Here is a 19,230-nt window from a genome sequence, read left to right on the forward strand (position 1 = left end):
ACACACACACACACTCACACATACACATAGAGGAGAGAAAAAAAAGTTCATGTACAAAGCACATGAAAGTGATAGGTGTCTCAGATAGAAACAGCTCCACACACACACACACACACACACACACACACACACACACACACACACACACACACACACACACACACACACACGAACTGTGCATGCTTGTTCACTTTTAATTTCTCTAAAACATTCCAGTTCCAGTTTGGAACCCTTTCTGATATGGAAGTATACTCTGTACACTGCTGTAGGGTTCTGCATTGAAACTTTAAGGATTCCCCCTGAAGAGCCTCAACCACTGAAGCTCTTTACACACTGCAACTTATACACATGAACTTTACTTTGCAGAGAAGTGCTAATAAAGTAATAATTCAAGTCAAGTCAAGTTTATTTCTATTGCGCTTTTCACAACAGACATTGCATCAAAGCAGCTTTACAGAATGTAACAGGGAAGGTGAATGATGTGTGTGTTTATCCCTGATGAGCACCATGGAGACTGTGGTGAAGAAAAAAAACCCTTAGATGAATGAGGAAGAAACCTTGAGAGGAACCAGACTTAAAATCAGAACCTCATCCTCATTTGGGTGACATCAAGAGTGTGATTATAGTCTTTAAACACTACAGAACACTGGAGAGTGAGAACTAACATGAGCACTGGTGTGTGATTATGAGTAATGTTCTTTCTACAGTCTTTTACAGTCTTTTTACTCAACATTTGAGATCATCACAGATCCATCACCTGATTCTCCATGCTAGAGCCTTTAAACACTCAAAGAGGTCCAATGTCCAAACTCTATATCAGGTGGAATACAATTGGCACTGGTACGTCTCTAGATGGTTCAGGATGTTTGTGGGCATCATAATCTTCATGAGGTGGGATGTGACTGGAGCTGGAGCAACCTCAGTATGGGGAGTGAAAGAGAAGCAGTGGAGAGAAATTAGTGTAGCTGCTGTTCATGATATTTACAGCACACGTTGATAATGTGATGTGATCAGATGTAGGGCCAGGGTTAGGGTTTTGTTTAGGGTTAGGGTTTAGGGTCATAGTTAGGGCCAGGGTTAGGGGTTATGGTCATATTTATGGCCATGTTTAGGGTTTTATGTAGGGTTAGGGTCATAGTTAGGGCCAGGGTTGGGGGTTATGTGTAGGGCTAAAGGTTAGGGTTATAGTTAGGGCCAGGGTTGGGAGTTATGTGCAGGGCTAGGGGTTAGGGTCATAGTTAGGGGTAGGGTTAAGGGTTATGGTCATATTTAGGGCTAGGGTTGGGGGTTATGTGTAGGGCTAGGGGTTAGGGTCATAGTTAGGGGTAGGGTTAAGGGTTATGGTCATAGTTAGGGCCAGGGTTGGGGGTTAGGGTCATAGTTAGGGCCAGGGTTGGGGGTTATGTGTATGGTTAGGGGTTAGGGTCGTAGTTAAGGGTAGGGTTAGGGGTTATGGTCATATTTAGGGCCAGGGTTGGGGGTTAGGGTCATAGTTAGGGCCAGGGTTGGGGGTTATTTGTATGGTTAGGGGTTAGGGTCATAGTTATGGCCAGGGTTGGGGGTTATGTGTAGGGCTAAGGTCGTAGTTAGATTTAGGGTTAATATTAAAGTTAGGTCCAGGGTTAGGGGTTAGGGTCATAGTTAGGATCACAGTCGGGGTTTAATATGAGGTCATAGGCTCATGGTTAGGATCAGAGTCAGGGTTATGGAAGTGGTTTCTTACTCTTAACTGCTCAGTTGTGTATAAATAAGATAACTGAAAGTCTCTCTGGATTAGGGCTCAAAAAAAATTTTAAGTTTAAGGTCCAGGGCTCAGAGTAATGGGTGGGGGTTTAAAATGTTTGCAGAAAAATTAATTTATTAAATGTACATAGCTTCTGAAAAGATTTTTTCATTAGAATCTCTGACAGGAAACCACTCTGCTGCAAGGTTCTGCAAGAGACTTTGAGGTTCCCCCTACAGGTTTAACTGATAAAGAGTTATTTCCTGTTTGTAATATATAGAAAAAATACTGCTCTTTCTTTATCTTGTGATGAGGGTACCCAGGGGTTCGTATCTATCTCAGGGTTATACTTGTGTCTAGCATTTACTCATTTCACATTTCTCAGAGGGGTACAAAGCAACTCACATCGACAGACTTCACAGACAGAATGAGACGTCAGCTGCAGACTGATCGCAGAGAGAAAACCTATACGGTGGCTGTCTGCGTTTTTTTTAAACAAAGAGAGCAGAGGGTTTGATTGAGGGGCATCCAGTTTCACTAAACACACAAACATGAAAAAATTCAGAGGGGAAACTCCGTCTACTCAGTGAGACAGCGTGGGTTTGCGTGAGTACCTGAGTGACATTAGAACTGGAAAGCACTCAGTGTCTGTTTACATGCTTTAGGATCTTCCTAGCAACAGTCTCTAAGACACAACATATTCAGTTCAATTAGCGATACTATGACACACCGTGGTAAAACAAGGGAACACACCTGTGTGTGTGTGTGTGTGTGTGTGTGTGTGTGTGTGTGTGTGTGTGTGTGTGTGTGTGTGTGTGTGTGTGTGTCTAAGCCCTTTGTTCTTAGGGCACACACAGTCTACACACAAATTATTTAAATGTCTGAAGGTACACTCTGCATGACTCAGAGAACCACGACACCGGGATGCCATCTGAGCTTGAACCTTTTTGAGGAATGTTCATAAAGTGTAAGGTTCATAAAGTGTTTCTACAATAACATTAGTAGGACATTTCTCATACCATCACATTATGAAAGAACCATGTCGTAGAACATTGGCCTTCTAAAATCATGCCGTACAAATTGTTTGCTTTGTGTTTTAAAACTTTACTTGCAAGAGTCTTCAGAACATCCATTACTTAAACAACTCCAATATCACCAACATGTCCTAGAACTGGAACATTCTGCTAACCAGAGGTCACTTCCTTCTATTGAAGAACATCATTAGAACATTTAGAACCATTCACAGCTGACATCGAACTGTGTTAGAGCATTATATTATATTAATTACAAATTTCTCAGGAAAGCACTTGATTTATTGAACTAAATGTTTTTAGAACATGTTAGAAAACATTTTCTGTTAACCAAAACTACAATTCAATCCGATGTTATTTTTGATAGGCAATGGGCATCGTTTCAAACAGAATTAAATAGATTATGAATATATATATATATTTTAAACAGCAGACTGTTTATATTAATCACAAACCAAATCCGTCCTCATGGTTGTTGAGTTTAACATAATTTGTTTTTGTAGACATTCTATTTACTGTAATATACAAATGACTACAAATTAAAACCTGACAAATGGAGTGAAAAGATTTAATAGTTTATGGTCATATCTACAGGAAGCAGCTTTTTACACCACACAATGACATTTTTACTCTTTGGATCCTTTAAGCACCTATAACATAAACTATAAGGGCGCAAAAAAAAGACAAGAAAAATGTCCACATTTACAAAGTTCCTAGAAGCATATTCTGGCACGAACTTGTGGTTTGTGAAATGAACTTCCATTTGATGTCCAAACCGCTGAGTTTCTAGCAGTTTTTCGAATGACGTCTAAAGAACTTCCACTTCCAGAGGTTTTTAAATGAGCACTTCTTCATTAAAAAAATAAATAAAAAAACCCGCAGTTTAAATATATTCTTCTTAAATGCAGGCAGTAACACAGGTTTGTCTCACAACGTTATGAGAACATCATTACCTGACTTTTACATTGATAGTAGAATAAAAGGAGCCTAGTAGAAGAATATTGTGCTGAAAACACCACCTTTTGTCACCTTTTACACTTCCCTACAACCAAAAGTACCCACATCTGTAATGCAGAATTAATAGTGTTCCTTTATGTGATTTTAGTAACGCATTACTAATGTCAGATTAACATATGGAAAAAAAAAAACCTGTTACGTAAGTCATCACATTGGTGTTGTGTAAAGTTTGAAAATGTTAAATCCTAATTTAAAAAGCCATTGAAACAAACCTCAGAACTTTGGATATGTAAATAATGTTAGTACAATGTTCTATATATGTAAACAGAGATAGCTGCATGGAGCTCTTTTCAGTTGGAGGCCACTCATTGCAGCTGAAAATGTTCTCCATATTTACAGCCTGAAGATCCATGAGGTTACTGTTCAGGGGGTTAACCTCAGGAACGCTGAAGATGGATTTGGGCTTTAATTAATATAAAAAGTCTGCTACAGTGGCTTACGACTGCATTTTCTGTGAACAGTTTTACACTTTTGTGTTAATCAGGAAACAGTTGATCACTTCAACAATGATTTTATTTTAGTTATATTTACGGCGTTTATCCATCGCGATGTCCTCAAGTGCTTTAAAAACTTTATCATTACATAAATCAACTGGTTTTCTAGGTTGCAATCTTAGAATATAATCAGCCGAAACCGTTTTGAGGTATTATAGCACACTATTTTTAACAGAACATAAAACAAACAAGGAAAAAACTTTCCAGATGCACTGAATTTTTTTAAGTTGTAGGTCATAACTCATGACCTTAACTCATGGCTGTGTGGGCAATGTGCATGTGGGCTTCTGGTTGTTTTCTGGTTTCAAATGGCTTGGGTTTGTTGCTAAATTTATCATAATGTGGTGAAACTGTGAAAAGTGTGCAGGTGCATACCCCAGAACAGGCTGAGCGATCGTGAGGGTTATTTTTCATTATTATTCAGTTCAGTTATGGGGTATGTGAAATGTGAGTGATAGAGTGAGGTTTAGGAATTGCTGCCTTCTACATGACCAGTCTGTAAAGATCAGATGGTGGGATGTGAATGTAGGACTGCAGGCTAACAGCAGTATGACTCACTTTACACTTTGGACTAATTTCAGACATTTGTGACATTTAACCAAACCGTATTTTATGAATGAATTAGGAGATTAAAATAATATATAAATTGTTTTACAACAGAACAACAACAAAATAAGTTGTATTTTAAATGCATTGTATTAAAAAGCAGAAAAACAAAAAAAGACAGAAAGAAAGAAAGAAAGAAAGAAAGAAAGAAAGAAAGAAAGAAAGAAAGAAAGAAAGAAAGAAAGAAAAAAAGAAAAAAAGAAAGAAAGAAGGTGTAAGTAAAATAGATCAGGGGAATTAATAAACACATTTCAAAGAAAACTGAAAAGAAGAAAATAATCAAACAAACAAGTAAAATTAAGATAAAAAAAAAAAAAGTTTAATAGGAAGTTTTACATTTCTAAAATCCTCAAAAAGCCTAAATATTATGCAACCCATAGAGGAAATCCCGATATACCCATTCTTCAGGTTATGAATCACAAACCATGTGCCATGTCATTAGGTGTTTCTTGACCTCTGAACAGATCTGTCTATCTGATTTTACAGCAGGCGAATTCTCAATGCCAGCTTCATGATTTACAAGAGCTGGACTGGAAGATCCTGAGTGACTTGCTGTACAGCTCTCTTCACAACTCTGTTAAATACTTTTGGGATGAATGTAAATGCTGCCTGCACCCCCAGGCATCCACCCCTCCCGATCTGCACAAATCTCCACAAAAGCTAGTGGAACATCTTCCCAGAATTGTAGAGGTTATTATAATGGAAATGGGGACTCCATGTGGAGTGCGGTGTTAAAAAATAAGCCCATTCTTCTTGAATATTTTCAACATTAATTGTAAATTGATCCTGAAAACTCCGTATAGAAATCTGTAGTAAACACAAACATGCTAAACAACCCAGACTATGTTTTATATTATTGATTGTCCAAATTAGCTCCGTTTAGCTTTAACCTACGGCATTCTCACATCAGATTCACGAGGTCGTCACATAGAATGGGTTTCAGGTCACAAGTGTGTCTTATCAAGAGTTCATCTGTGACACAGAGTCAATAGTCCTATTAGTGCTACTACAACTACTGTACAAATCCATAATATGGTAAGAAACACTCAGTTAAGGAAAGAGTAAAGGTCCATCATTACTTTAACAAATGAAGATCAGTAAAACCAAACATCTCAAGAACTTTAAATAGATCTCCAAAGCCATCAAATGCTATAAAGAAACAGGCTCTCTTAAAGACCATCCAGGAAAATGGAGCCCAAGTTTATTAGTGTTACCAGTCTCAGAAACCACGGATATACAAATTGGAGTTCAAGTGGGAGACATATTTTAACATCTACTTTTCAGAGGAGACTACGTGAGTCAGGCCTTCGTGGTCTTTGGAAGGAGAGAAACCATTACTTCAGAAGAACAAGAAGCAGAAGAGACTTTCTTGTGCCAAGAAACACAAGGAATGGACATCAGATAACTAGATTAGATTAGATTGGATTAGAATTAGATGACACTCCAAATGTGAGATTTTTGGTTATAACCACTGTCTTTGTTGGACAGAAGATAAATGGCAGTTCAAATTGAGGGCACATTTAACCAGCATGGCTCCTACAGCATTTTGCATGCCATCTGGTTGCAAGATCATTGCAAGACGGGGCGCCATCTAGCGACCGTAATACAGTGTAAAAGTCTGTAGATATGGGCATAATTGATTTTAAAAAAAAAATGTATTATTTAATCATACAAGGTCATAAGTTCATATTAATTAACAGTTTTATATGTAGGAAACCTATATGAACTTTAAAAGTTTACATTTGTTCACATAGCATCCAGTCTGGGCCAGTGGCGCAATGGATAACGCGTCTGACTACGGATCAGAAGATTCTAGGTTCGACTCCTGGCTGGCTCGAGATATTTAATTTTCCTAATTTTATTTAGTTTTGTTGTTCTTTTTTATTCGTAACATTAAACTGTTTAACATCATATAAACCAGCAACACAAAAAAGATTAATATAAATATTCAAATGTAATGTTTCTTCCTAGCATTAATTATTATTGCCATAATTACATTTGTGCAACAGGACCAAAACCCGTGCATTAAATATAGATAATTTCCTCCCTTAATAATCTTGTGAATAAAATAAAATCACATTTATTATAATGACATAAATGAAAGAAATTAGACGTGCAAATATATATAAACAACTCCACGTACCGCTGATCTACATCCGGGCCAGTGGCGCAATGGATAACGCGTCTGACTACGGATCAGAAGATTCTAGGTTCGACTCCTGGCTGGCTCGAGATAAACTTTTAGTTCATTTACAGTCGGATTTAAAAATAATAATAATAATAATAATAATAATAATAATCATAACATTGTCTGGTAATTTTGACCATGGCTTAGCAAACGTTGTAAAAATGTATATAACTAGTGTATCTTAGAGAAGCAGTCTCTCAGTAGTAAAGATGGGCAATGCTTCAGCAATATGTATAAATAAAAATTTAGAATAATAATCTCATTATCCAATTGTGAAAACTATGAGTATCTCATAGTTATATGTCATCAAAATTTTCAAAGAATCTTATATTTGGGCCATCAGGCAGCACTGCATTTAAAACGTGGGATCATTAATGGGATCATTAACACTTCGTGAAGTCATTGTCTGTGAATGCAGTTTGACACGTCATCCACAAATGTAGATTAAATCTCTATCATGCAAAGAAGAAGGCATGTGTGAACATGATCCAGAAACTCCACCATCCTCTCTGGACAAAGACTTACTTAAAATGTACTGAGGCAGTACATGTGGAAGTGGAAAACTGTTCTGTGGTCAGAGCAATCCAAACGCTAATTTCTTTTTGAAACCCATCGACACCACGCCCTCCAGACTAAAGAGGAGAAGGACTATCTGGCTTGTTATTAGTGCTCAGTACAAAAAAAAAAGCTGCATTTCTGATGGTATGGGAATGCATTAGTGCCCGTGGAATAGGCAGCTTGACTTTTGGAAAGGCTCCGTCAATGCTGAAAATCTTTTTTTTTTTTGCAGGGAAGACCTGGCATATTTGAGCAGGACAATGCTAACTGCATATTTGATCTTTGTAGTAGAAGAGTCCAGGTGCTGAACTGGCCTGCAGTCTAAAATCACAACAAAGGACTTCCAGGACAGTTGAGCAGCTAGAATCCAGTATCAGACACATATGGGACAACATTCATCCTGCAAAACCTTCAGCAACTGGTCTCCTCAGTTCCCAGATGTATACGGAGAGAAGATGTGATGCTATAAATTAGTAAACATGGCCCTGTCACAACCTTTTTAAAATGTGTTGCAATTCAAATTTACCCTGTTTTTTTATTCTTTAAAATGGTAAACATATTCTCAATTGTAACATTTAGTATGTTTTTTTTAATTGTGAATAGAATATGGATTTATGAGATTTGAAAATGATTGAAATGTAGTTTTTATTTACTTTTTACACAATGTCCCAAATTTTTTGGAATGGGGTTGTTGAAATTTAAAGTTGTAGAAATCTAAGAAGTCTTTACTATATAAAAAAAACAATAGGAATCCAGCAGATGCTTAAAGAGTGTTAAATCCAGAACTCCAAGTCTGAGAAATAGCTTTTACCTGAAGGCCAACTTGCCGTCATTGCCTTGACCAAGAACTCCTCTGTATACTGAAACAGAGAAGATGGAGGTGAGATGTGATCATACTGTCTCAGGAGGTGGAAGCTTAATGGTTTGGGGTTGTTTTAGAGCAGAGATGGTTCTGGAAAGTGAAACGAATCGAGAACCAACACGGCCCCCATTCCACACTCCATCTTTATCCCCTCTGTAGCTTCCTGTACTGTTTAATCTCTCCCTGATCCTGACTCCTTTTAATTTCTACCCTGGGACTCTGCCACTGACACTTTCCTCTATTTCCTTAACCATGGACCTCCAACGCACCCAACCTCTCAACTTAAGAAGACTTCTTGTCCTGCCCCATTAGCGGCCAAATTCTTTTAAATGCAATTGGCGACCTTGGAGTAACAATGGACAATCAACTGTCCTTCTCCTCACATGCAACTCTTTCTTGTCAGGTTATTACATCAGAAGGATTTGAACATTTCTGTGCACAGTCTTCTCAGGTGCTTGTTGAGTCTCTTGTCATTTCAAGACTGGACTACTGCAACTCTCTGCTGACAGGTTGACCTCTGAAAGCTATTTATTCACTACAAATTATCCTAAACACAGCTGCGTGACTTGTGTTTAACCTGCCAAAGTTCTCCTACCACACCCCACTACTATTCCCTCTACTGGCTGCTGGTAGCTGCATGAATCAGATTCAAAACACTGATGTCTGCCTTTAAAAGTTAAAAATCGACCAGCACCCCTGACCTCATCACTCCTCGCACTGCACTACGCTGCATGAGATTCTCCAGCACTACTCAACTGGTACCACCTTCTCTCTGGGTAAGAGGTATGTATACTCAAGGCTCTTCTCTGTTTGGCACGAGGTGGTGGAATGAATTATCCCTAGATGTGCGCACAGCAGAGTCACTACTATCTTAAACGACAGGTAAAGACCTTCCACTACCTGAGACACAAACACTTTTCCAGGTTTACTTTGTTGAGAGGATTTTATTTTTGTTTTTGGTAAAAGGCACAGTTTTAGACTGATTTATCTTAAGTTTGTAATCCAGTGTACCACTGTAGATTTATGCATTGATAAGAGACTTGGAGCACTTTTGTATGTCACTCTCAACAAAGGCGTCCGCTAAATGCCATAAATGTGTTATTTAGAGAGCAGTCTGGAGTGTTATTATGGAATGACCTGCCCAGTCACCGCACTTAAATCCTATTTAACTGCACTGGGACGAACAAGAAATCTTCAACTAGTGAAGAACATCATTAGAGGCACGGCAAAGTATTTCAGTATTCACGCAGTAAGAGACTTCATGGTGTGGTGTAACAGACCACATACTGTACATCATCATCTTTCGGCTTCTCCTATTAGGGGTCCATACCCCCCCCCCCCATCTGCCTCTTTCACACCAACTACCTGCATGTCTTCCATAACCACATCCGTAAACCTCCTCCTTGCTCTTCCTCTATTCCTCCTTCCTGAACATATAGTAAAATCTTGAATCTGTAATAAGGATTAGTGATTATTGGTGGTTATAAACACATCTTCACTTCAGACTCTGTTGCAGCGCATGGTTTATTAACAATCATAAAAACAAAGCATACAGTATATTTCTGAAGGGTTTTGACTCTAAAAAGGCTACCATTTCCTCGCAAAATACCTGATAGCTCAAATCATATCGAAAGGCACAAACGATAAAAGAACAAGCAGGAGATTAACAAGACAAAAATCTATAGAGGGGAAAAAGGAAAAAAAAAAAAGGGATCTGAAAACATTCCATCCACCCGGAGCATGATCGTAATCTAATATACAACTGTACTGGATTTCAGAATCGTCACCACAGAAGGAGAAAAAAATGGTAAGGATGGAAAAAAAACAAAAAATAAACACCCAGGTTCATGTAGACGAATAAACATCAGGGGGGGTTTTCTGAAGTGGTAGAAAAAAAAAAGATTTAGCTTAAAACACATGGTGTTAAGAGCACAGTGTGATGCAGCCTCAATCCTGCGTGTGTGATGGTGCCTGAGCCTTCGGGAATAAATACAGCGAAAATAATACAAATAAGAATCAAAATTAAATGATCTCACACACACACACACACACACACACAATGAGGGAGAGATTGAGATTAAAGCCATTGGGAATATGCATGCAGGTGGCATCACACTGACAGTGTATTAACCCTTTACCCAGCTGTAAAACACACACACACACACACACACACACACACACACACACACACACACACACACTTTGTATTGTCTAAAACAGGGCTTACGTTTTTGCTCTCCGGTATGATTTAGTGTTCCTTCTTTACAAACCTGTGTGTTTGGGGGAGGGACATAAAAATATAAAAAAAGTGTGTGTGTGTGTTTGTGTGTGTGTGAGAGACAAACATGTCACATGACTTGCTAAAGCACAAATTTTTTTTGGCTTAATGTGCGACAAACAAGACACGCTAATCTAAAAGTACGAGTGTAGGGGGAGGGGCTTAGACTTTGCAGCGTAGGAACAATACCGTGATTTTCGACACACACGATGATGTTGGCATGGCGATGCAAATTTTGGGTGGTTGTAAAGGAGGTGTAAGTGTGTGTGGGAGTGTGTGTGTGTGTGTGTGTGTGTGAGAGAGAGAGAGAGGATAAAACAGGATAAAGACGCCATCTTGGGGCAGATTTGAAGGCATTATGTTTGCCCTGGTTGAGAACAGCCTTGGTGATGATTATTGAAGGTTTCATCAGACAAACACTCACTCTCACACACACACACACAGGCAGATGCCTACTTTCACAGCTAATTCGAGGCACTACAATATCCACTCAGGAAGCCTCTACTTGAGTTTTGTTCGAGCTGGGCGTTGATCATATCGAGTTGAAGAGACGTCCATCCCGAGATGAAGGAGCCAAAAAATTAAGAAATAAAAGAAATAAAATGGCAGTCGTCGTAGATCCGTTGACTAAACACACTAGAGATTATTTTTTAGTTTTAAAGTACAGTATGTGGACGTCGTCCTTCATCCCGCACCGTGTGTTTCTCCTCCTGATGCTGAAACACTCAAATCCTCCTGTAGAGACGTCTCTCTCTCTCTCTCTCTCTCTCTCTCTTTCACATTACACACTCTGGAGTCTATCACGCGTTCTCTCACCACTCGGCATCGCCAATGGCTTTGGAAAAAACGTAATCGCGTCCGTTCAGGTTCATGATTCCGTCTTTCAGGTGGAATTTCCACTTATTCTTACTTCTGTGGATCTGCGGCCAAAAACAAGGAGGAGAAAATGGAAAGTGTGAAATATACGTACAGGAATTCATTTTTTTCAACAAAAATATTGACACCTCAGACATTTCCACCCATATGTGCTTCTTCCCCAAACTGTTAGCACACATTCGTACACACAATAGTATCGGGTATCTCCAGATGTGGCAGCACTAAACTTTCCCCAACTTGAACTCTGAGACCCAAACCTGTTCCAGCAAGAGCCAGCTCCTTGGAGACATGCTTTCCAGGAGTCAGATTTGGTGGAAGATCTCCCGCTATAGAGCTTCAACCCTTATTTAACATGAATTAAAGTGAGCACCCCAGGCCTCCTCACCTACATCAGTAGCTGACTTTACTACATCTAGAGGAACATCTTCCCAGAAGAGTGGAGTTCATCATAACAGCAAATGTAAATGTAGGAAAAATGGGGACATATTGAGTGGTGACCTTTTGAGAAGTTTTGGTGGAACACGGTGGAAGTGAATACTGGGCAGGTGAATTTAATGTTCTGGCTGATACAGATATGATAATGATGATGAATTTCACCCTTCAAAATCTGGTGGAACATCTTCCCAGAGGAGTGGAGGTTATTAGCTCAGGAAATGGAGACTAAATGTGTAACAGGATGCTCTATAAAAGGGGGCTAAAACTCAAAGCACACTTTTGCTAGTGGGCCGAGCAGGATAACGTTTACTGAACACACTAAAACAATGTTTTTTTAACATAAATATGAATAAAAAAGACTGAAATATTATTCCAGAAAAAATAAACTTAAACTTAAAATAACAAAATATTTTGCTCTCCATAAAAATATCTCCAGTCAAACACCAGACGTCTCACAGCTTCATCATGCTGATGTTCCTCTGATTTCTCCTCTGTTTTCACACCAGCTTCACTTCGTGATTTTGTTCTGGTGAAAAACATCATCTGAAATGTCAGATTCTTCTTTAATTCTTCTACTTTCTGTATCTTCTGCTCTGCATTCAGGTTCTTCAGCTTCTCCTGATGTTTTGTCTCGTAGTTCCGTCTCAGATTCAATTCCTTAATTACAGTCACATTCACTCCACTAATAACACACACGTGTTTACCGCTAGTGTCAGTAAACATCTACTCAGTCAACTTTTCTCTTCACCACTGTGAGGCGCTGTTTCACAATAACTGTACAATAGAGTTAAATACATCAACAGAAGCTCGACTTGATTGACGCTGGAATGTTCTCAGGTAGTCTAGTGTTCGGTAAGGCAGCTGAAGCGCTGCATTATGGGATCTGTAGTTTGTGTTATCAGCGCTTCATATCGCCAGGACATTAATAACAATAACAGATCTATATAAAATCATCTCACGGGACATATATAATTGTACATCGGGCTGGATGTGTCCCGCGGGCCTTGAGTTTGACACACATGATCTAGAAGAAGCATATAGCAACCTTATATTCAGGTGTCCACATACTTTTCGGCCACCATACACACACACGTACCTTATCATACTGACACACGACGACGTTCTCAGTGTCGAACAGCTCCTGATCCTCCTCGTCGCTTACATCATCTCCGCTGTTTAGAGGCTCCTGAAAGAAAACGAGAGCGTGAGAACGAGATCAATATATTTCCACACAAATCTTCATATTTCTCTCTCACACACACACACACACACACACACACACACACACACACACACACACACACACACACACACACACACACACACACACACACCTCCTCTACTTGTCCATCCTCTCCTCCGTCTTTCTCCTTGTCCTCATCTTCATCCTCATCATATTCGTCCTCCTCGTCTTCGTCCTCATCCTCCTCAGACGACGTGTCCCCAGCCCCGTCCACCTGAAGCATCATGGGAGCTTGTGGTTGCTGCTGAGGCTGTGCTGCTTGTTGTTGTGCAGTTTGTGGTTGCTGTGGAGTTTGTGTGTGTGTTTGGGGTTGTGTAGATGTTTGGGTCTGTCCTTGAGCTATCGCTGCCTGCATCACCTGCTACACACACACACACACACACACACACATTCTGATTGGTCAACAGCTATTGATTAAATAGTGATTATCCACAGCAGGAGAACAGAAAGAAGAACAGGATTAACTGTAAGTTTAATGTTAATGTAAACGATATTGAAATAAAAGGATCAGTGAGGAGACCTGAGTGTTCTGCTGCTGGACTTTATTTTGTGTGAGGACGATCTGCTGAGGCTGAATGATCACACCAGTCTGCTGAGAAAGACCACCCTGGAGTGGGGTCAACACCTACACACACAACCAAATACCACAGTCACAGCACAAATTACTTTTCTACAGTCAATTAGAATTGTTAACCAATCACACACGTGTGTGTGGGTGTGTTTACCTGCTGTATAACTGGAGCCTGAACTCCACTGGCCTGCATCTGTGGAAGGACCTGTTGCTGCACCATGATGGACTGCTGAGGCTGAATGATGTACTGAGCTCCATTAGCAGCTCTCAACACCTGCAGGATCTGACCTGCGCGCGCACGCGCACACACACACACACAAAATGTGAACACACACACACACACTCCAAGGCTTGCCACTCTTAAAATTCCAAAACTAAAACCTGGAAGTTTGCTCAACTCCGCCCCTAACGGACATTTTGTTCCTCTATTTGCATGAAGAATCGTGTAATAACGTTTCAACACGTCTCCTCACTGTCGGACTGCAGTTAATACGTGTATGAACAACGGTTTTCTGTGTACAACCAAAATCACGTGCCATCTTTTAAAGCTCTTACTCCAGCTTTGACACTGGACGCTCCATCTATAAACATGTTTCTAACAGAAAACGTCACTGCGTGAACAAATACACGCTTCATTTTTCGATCGTTTATCGTCAGCAGAGCGCGTGCTTTTAGAGCCGCTGTTCTAGAATTAGCTAAAACCATTGGACCAATCACAACTGACCTTGATTAGTGATGATTTGTTGGTATGGTCCGACTCCTGTGACTCCGGAGGGCAAAGCCAAAGTCGCCGCAGTGGCAGCCGCACTCTGAACACACACACACACACACACACACATTATATATAAAGATTACAAGAAGACCTGCCTATATCTATCATTATCTATATCCAGGAGTGTGTGGTGTCCTCACCATGCCTGTAGCGCTCATGTGCTGCAGGAGTTTGGGGTCCTGTATGATCACCTGCTGTGGTTGGGCTGAAGAATTCAGAAATAAGCAAAAGATAAGTCGAGAAATATTTACAAGAAAAAAGAAATCAAATATTTGTCAAATATTTTACTATACGAAAATACAATTCTTTAATAAGTCCATCCACATAAAAGATGAATATTTTCTTTTTGTAGTGAAGAATAAGAGTAGAAATCAGAACTATGGTAACATGTAAAAAGTCTGGATGAAAGGGAAATGAACTGCGTGTACGGTGTGTAGATCAGAGCAGTACGTGGGATCAGATTGGTGGTGTTTGGGTCGGACCTTGCTGTTGTGGAGGAAGGAGAACCTGTTGAGGTTGTGTTTGTTGGGGCTGTTGGACCTGTGAAACCTGCGTCTGTTGGGCCTGAAGAGTCTGCTGCTCCTCTGAGTGGAAACCGTCCACGGCCTTCGACTGCATCAGTTTACTCTCCCACAGCTTTCATCGGGAAACAAACAAACAAACAAAAGCTCTGGATAGTTAGGTCAATTATTAAAATCAATTATTCTCCTGATTATTCCAACAATTAATTGGGTAAGTACTTTTTTATTAATCAAAGATCAACACTAAATATACAAGAGAAAATAAGACACGTCTTAAAATGAACAAGTGATTTTTTTTTAGGAAAATTCACATTTAATTTGGGAATTTAAAAAAATATATATTTTAAAGCTGTGAAAACTAAACCAATTTAGTGCAATGAATTGCCATATTACATCAAAATGCAAACAAATATATATAAATATATGTTTATAAAGGATCATAAATTTTTTTAAAAAAGTTCTCTTTACGTTTTCTTTATGTTTGACTTTTTTATTTCTCACGATTGCGACTATGTTTCTTGTAAGCGGTATTTCTGGTGCCTCCACCGGTGCACATGTTGTGGGCCTGACGTGTGAAGCTGATGGTGTATGAACGAGGCTCCTCTGATCTACTACACGTGTAGTTAAATGCACTAAACGAAGCATTAAGGAAAATCTATTTTTTTTTCGTTTTGTTCTCCTCACTGCCTGCACTTTTGAAATCCTGTGGAGTTTTATGGGCGTCGCTAAATGCAAATGAGCAGCGTTGTTCGGTTAACGCCGTTTCCACTTTAGCGTCAATGGAAATGAGGCATCGTCATGCTGGAACAGGTTTGGGTCTTTTAGTTCAAGTGAAGGGAAAATGTCATGCTCCTGCGTCCAAAGACATCTGATAAAATCGTGTGCCTGCAAATCACAATATTACCGTTTTGAGTTCCATGAGAACCTGTTCGTCCACGCCTTCGTCCAGGAAAAGCTCTCGGACTTCGTTGATCACATCCTCCATCACAGTTTTATAGAGTTTAGGCTGAAATGCAAATGAGACACGTGATCATTGAAAGCTGCGGAAAATTTCAATTGGAACAAATAATCCCCACGGCACTGAATTGTGATTGGTCAGGAGGTGTTCCTCTACCAGCAGCTCTGATGTGTGCAGATATGCCCGACATGGTTTCTATAGTAACAAAATAAAGGCGAACGTTACAGAAGAAGACTCGAGTTATAGACGTAAAACTGTGAAATTCAGGACAAATGCATTTTATGCTGCTTTTGGGGTTTTTTGCTCAAACTTGACAACATCTACACCAGGAAACTAGCTCAACAATTCCACCTCGATTATCTTCATACACACACATGAGGCCGATCCGCCAGCTATAACGTCTTCGTAACGCCAACCGTGCGATTGTTTGGCACCTTGACCATTAAGCGAAAATTCTAAACGTTCGCACGTGTCAAATTTCTCTCCAACACGAACCAGTACACGTGCAACATCCGTGCCATCGTTTCCAACTTGCTCGGACATCACGACGTGCTACGGTGACACACAAACTGCAACGCTGCAGGGTCACAGTTATCGTCAAAACCGCGATTCACGAATACCGGCGGGTGGAGGAAACCGGTAAACACCTGATGCATGATGCTGTTCGACCACGTTTCGATAATCTTGCATCCGATTGCATTTTTTCTCTCTAATAAAACATTTATACACACAATTATATAAAAACATATATAAAAGGTTTAGACCCTGAATACAGACACACACTATTTAAAGCCTGTGCTCAGGGTGCGCGCCCCCGCGAGCAATCTATTTAAAGCGCGTGCATAAAGGGTGTGGGGGAGGGGGGGAGGCTGTTATATGGCGCGTGAGGCGTGACGTGGCGCGCGCAACTCCTTCCCATCTTCCCCGAGTCTATATTAGAGCGCGTGGATGTGTATAAAAGCAGCCTGCGGAAAGGACAGACACACACACACACACACACACACACACCCCCGAACACACTTCTGATAACGATTTATTATTATTATTATTATTTTAATACAATTATTAATCTGATATTTTGGCTGCGTTTAAAGAGAACAAACATGGCGGCGGTTCAGTCACCACACAAACCACCATAATGACGCAGCGAAAATTAGCCTCCGGTTCAACTGAATAAAAATCCATACTAATGTCATTTATATATACGTATATTTATAAATAAATGAAAATCAATATATATATATATATATATATATATATTAAAGGGGAGGTCGTTAAAAAGTGTACGCCGAGGCGATATTGACCATATTTCCGGAAATATATCCGCCTCAAAAACAAAAACACTACATTCACCTCCTAAATCTTATGAAATAAAAAAGTAAAGGCGATAAAATCGTGTATTTATCCACAGTAAGACGCGTCGACTAACATGGAGATCCGAGTCTCAGCTGCTTCTCTCCAGAAACACGATTAACATGGCCGAGTTCGTGAAGAAACACAAGCTGGATTTATTTAATATATTAATATTAATGGGAATACCAATAGGAGAGAGAGAGAGAGAGAGAGAGAGAGAGAAAGAAAAACCCCTGACTAGCCCCGGCAATGCTTTGACCGTGGATTATGGCTTGTTTTGTTGATTTTGTCTTTGAATTCAGCGCCGTGTCTGATCTGAGTCTGATCTGAGTCTGAGATCGGGGTCCTTACCACTGGGTTCGAGTTGGCCGAGCTCGCCATTTTAACTAAAAAAAAAAAAAAAAACACAACCAGTTTAAGAACTAGCTTTAAAAAAAAAAAGTTCGGAGACGAGAGAAAATAAATAAATAAATAAATATAGCACCCAGCTGTGTTTTTTTTTTTTGGTTTTGGTTTCTCTCTTTCACGATCTACTAATGTAATAATAATAATAATAATAATAATAATAATAATAAGAGTAGTAGTTTAGCCCGGTCCCGGCGCTGCTCGGTTCCAGCCGTCCTGCTCCGTCGCCGTTCCGCCTTTATATACCGACCTGAGGATGCGCGAGACCATAGGGCACGGGCAGCAAAGCGGGCTTCACGCCAAATATCGCGAGAACCCCGAAACCACGCGAGTCCCCTTCTTCCGCTTGACCCGCCCCTAGCGCTGCTATTGTCTATCGGTACGTGTTCGAGAGACGCTCGCTGATTGGACGGTCGAGCTGGTAGGCGTGTACGTCACAGAGTATGCACATGAATAGTGGACACCAGTTTTATTATTATTATTATTATTATTATTATTATTATTATTATTATTATTATTATTATTATTATTATTATTCACTAGTGGGAGAAATGTACACAAACCATGTAGTTGAGTTAAAGTAGAGATACATTAAAATATTACTAAATAAAAATATCAAATATTAAAATATAATAAATAGTAAAATATTACTCTAGTAAAAGTGCTCCATTTAAACCTTTACTGGAGTAAATGTATAAAAGCTCCTATAGTTTTAAATGCTTGATGCTTTAAATGACAGCCTTATATATATATAAAAGGCTGTCAATTGATATATTGAAATATTGAATCACAGTGATTATCTTGAGTAAAATAATTAATCGCAATTTGATCGCACATATTTATCTGCTTTAAATGTACCTTAAATTAATACTTTTCAAGTTTTAATAATCTAATTAACATGGGCATGGACAAATATAGATGCATTATGCAAATGTATGTTTATTTTTGGTGAAGTCATTTTTAAGAGAGCTTCTTCTTCTTCTTCTTCTACTTCTTCTTCTTCTTTTTCTTTCGGCTTCTCCCATTAGGTCTCTCCACAGCGGATCATCCGTCTCCATACCCCCCTGTCCTCTACATCTGCCTCTTTCACCCCAACCACCTGCATGTCTTCCCTCAACACATCCATAAACCTTCTTCTTGTTCTTCCTCTTTTCCTCCTTCCTGGTGGCTCCATCCTCAGCATTCTCCTACTGATATACCCCATGTCCCTCCTCTGCACATGTCCAAACCATCTCAATCTCACCTCCCTCACCTTGTCTCCAAAACGTCCTACATGCGCTGTCCCTCTAATAAACTCATTTCTAATCCTGTCCATCGTCGTCACTCCCAACAAAAACCT

General features: G+C 39.7%; 1 protein-coding gene across 7 annotated transcripts; it reads right to left on the minus strand.

The window, feature by feature from the left end:
- Positions 1–9,985: 9,985 nt before the first annotated feature.
- gtf2a1 (general transcription factor IIA, 1) lies at positions 9,986–18,212 on the minus strand. 7 transcript variants are annotated; one of them, XM_083562741.1, is made up of 11 exons: positions 17,971–18,135; positions 17,838–17,872; positions 16,080–16,181; positions 15,137–15,290; positions 14,795–14,859; positions 14,607–14,691; positions 14,037–14,170; positions 13,832–13,936; positions 13,403–13,672; positions 13,165–13,254; positions 9,986–11,677 (listed from the first exon to the last, which is right to left on the minus strand). In XM_083562741.1, the coding sequence occupies exons 2-11, from the start codon at positions 17,865–17,867 to the stop codon at positions 11,570–11,572; spliced, it is 1,143 nt and encodes a 380-aa protein (XP_083418867.1). In that variant the 5' UTR covers positions 17,868–17,872; positions 17,971–18,135; the 3' UTR covers positions 9,986–11,569. The 7 variants fall into 7 exon arrangements, with proteins under 7 accessions (XP_083418867.1, XP_083418870.1, XP_083418868.1 ...); XM_083562744.1 differs by lacking the exons at positions 17,838–17,872; positions 17,971–18,135 and adding an exon at positions 18,142–18,212; XM_083562742.1 differs by having other exon boundaries at positions 13,403–13,669; positions 17,838–18,135.
- Between the last annotated feature and the right edge of the window lie 1,018 nt (positions 18,213–19,230).

The sequence above is a fragment of the Silurus aristotelis genome (genome assembly GCF_946808225.1).
Source record: "Silurus aristotelis genome assembly, chromosome: 15".
NCBI lineage: Eukaryota > Metazoa > Chordata > Actinopteri > Siluriformes > Siluridae > Silurus > Silurus aristotelis.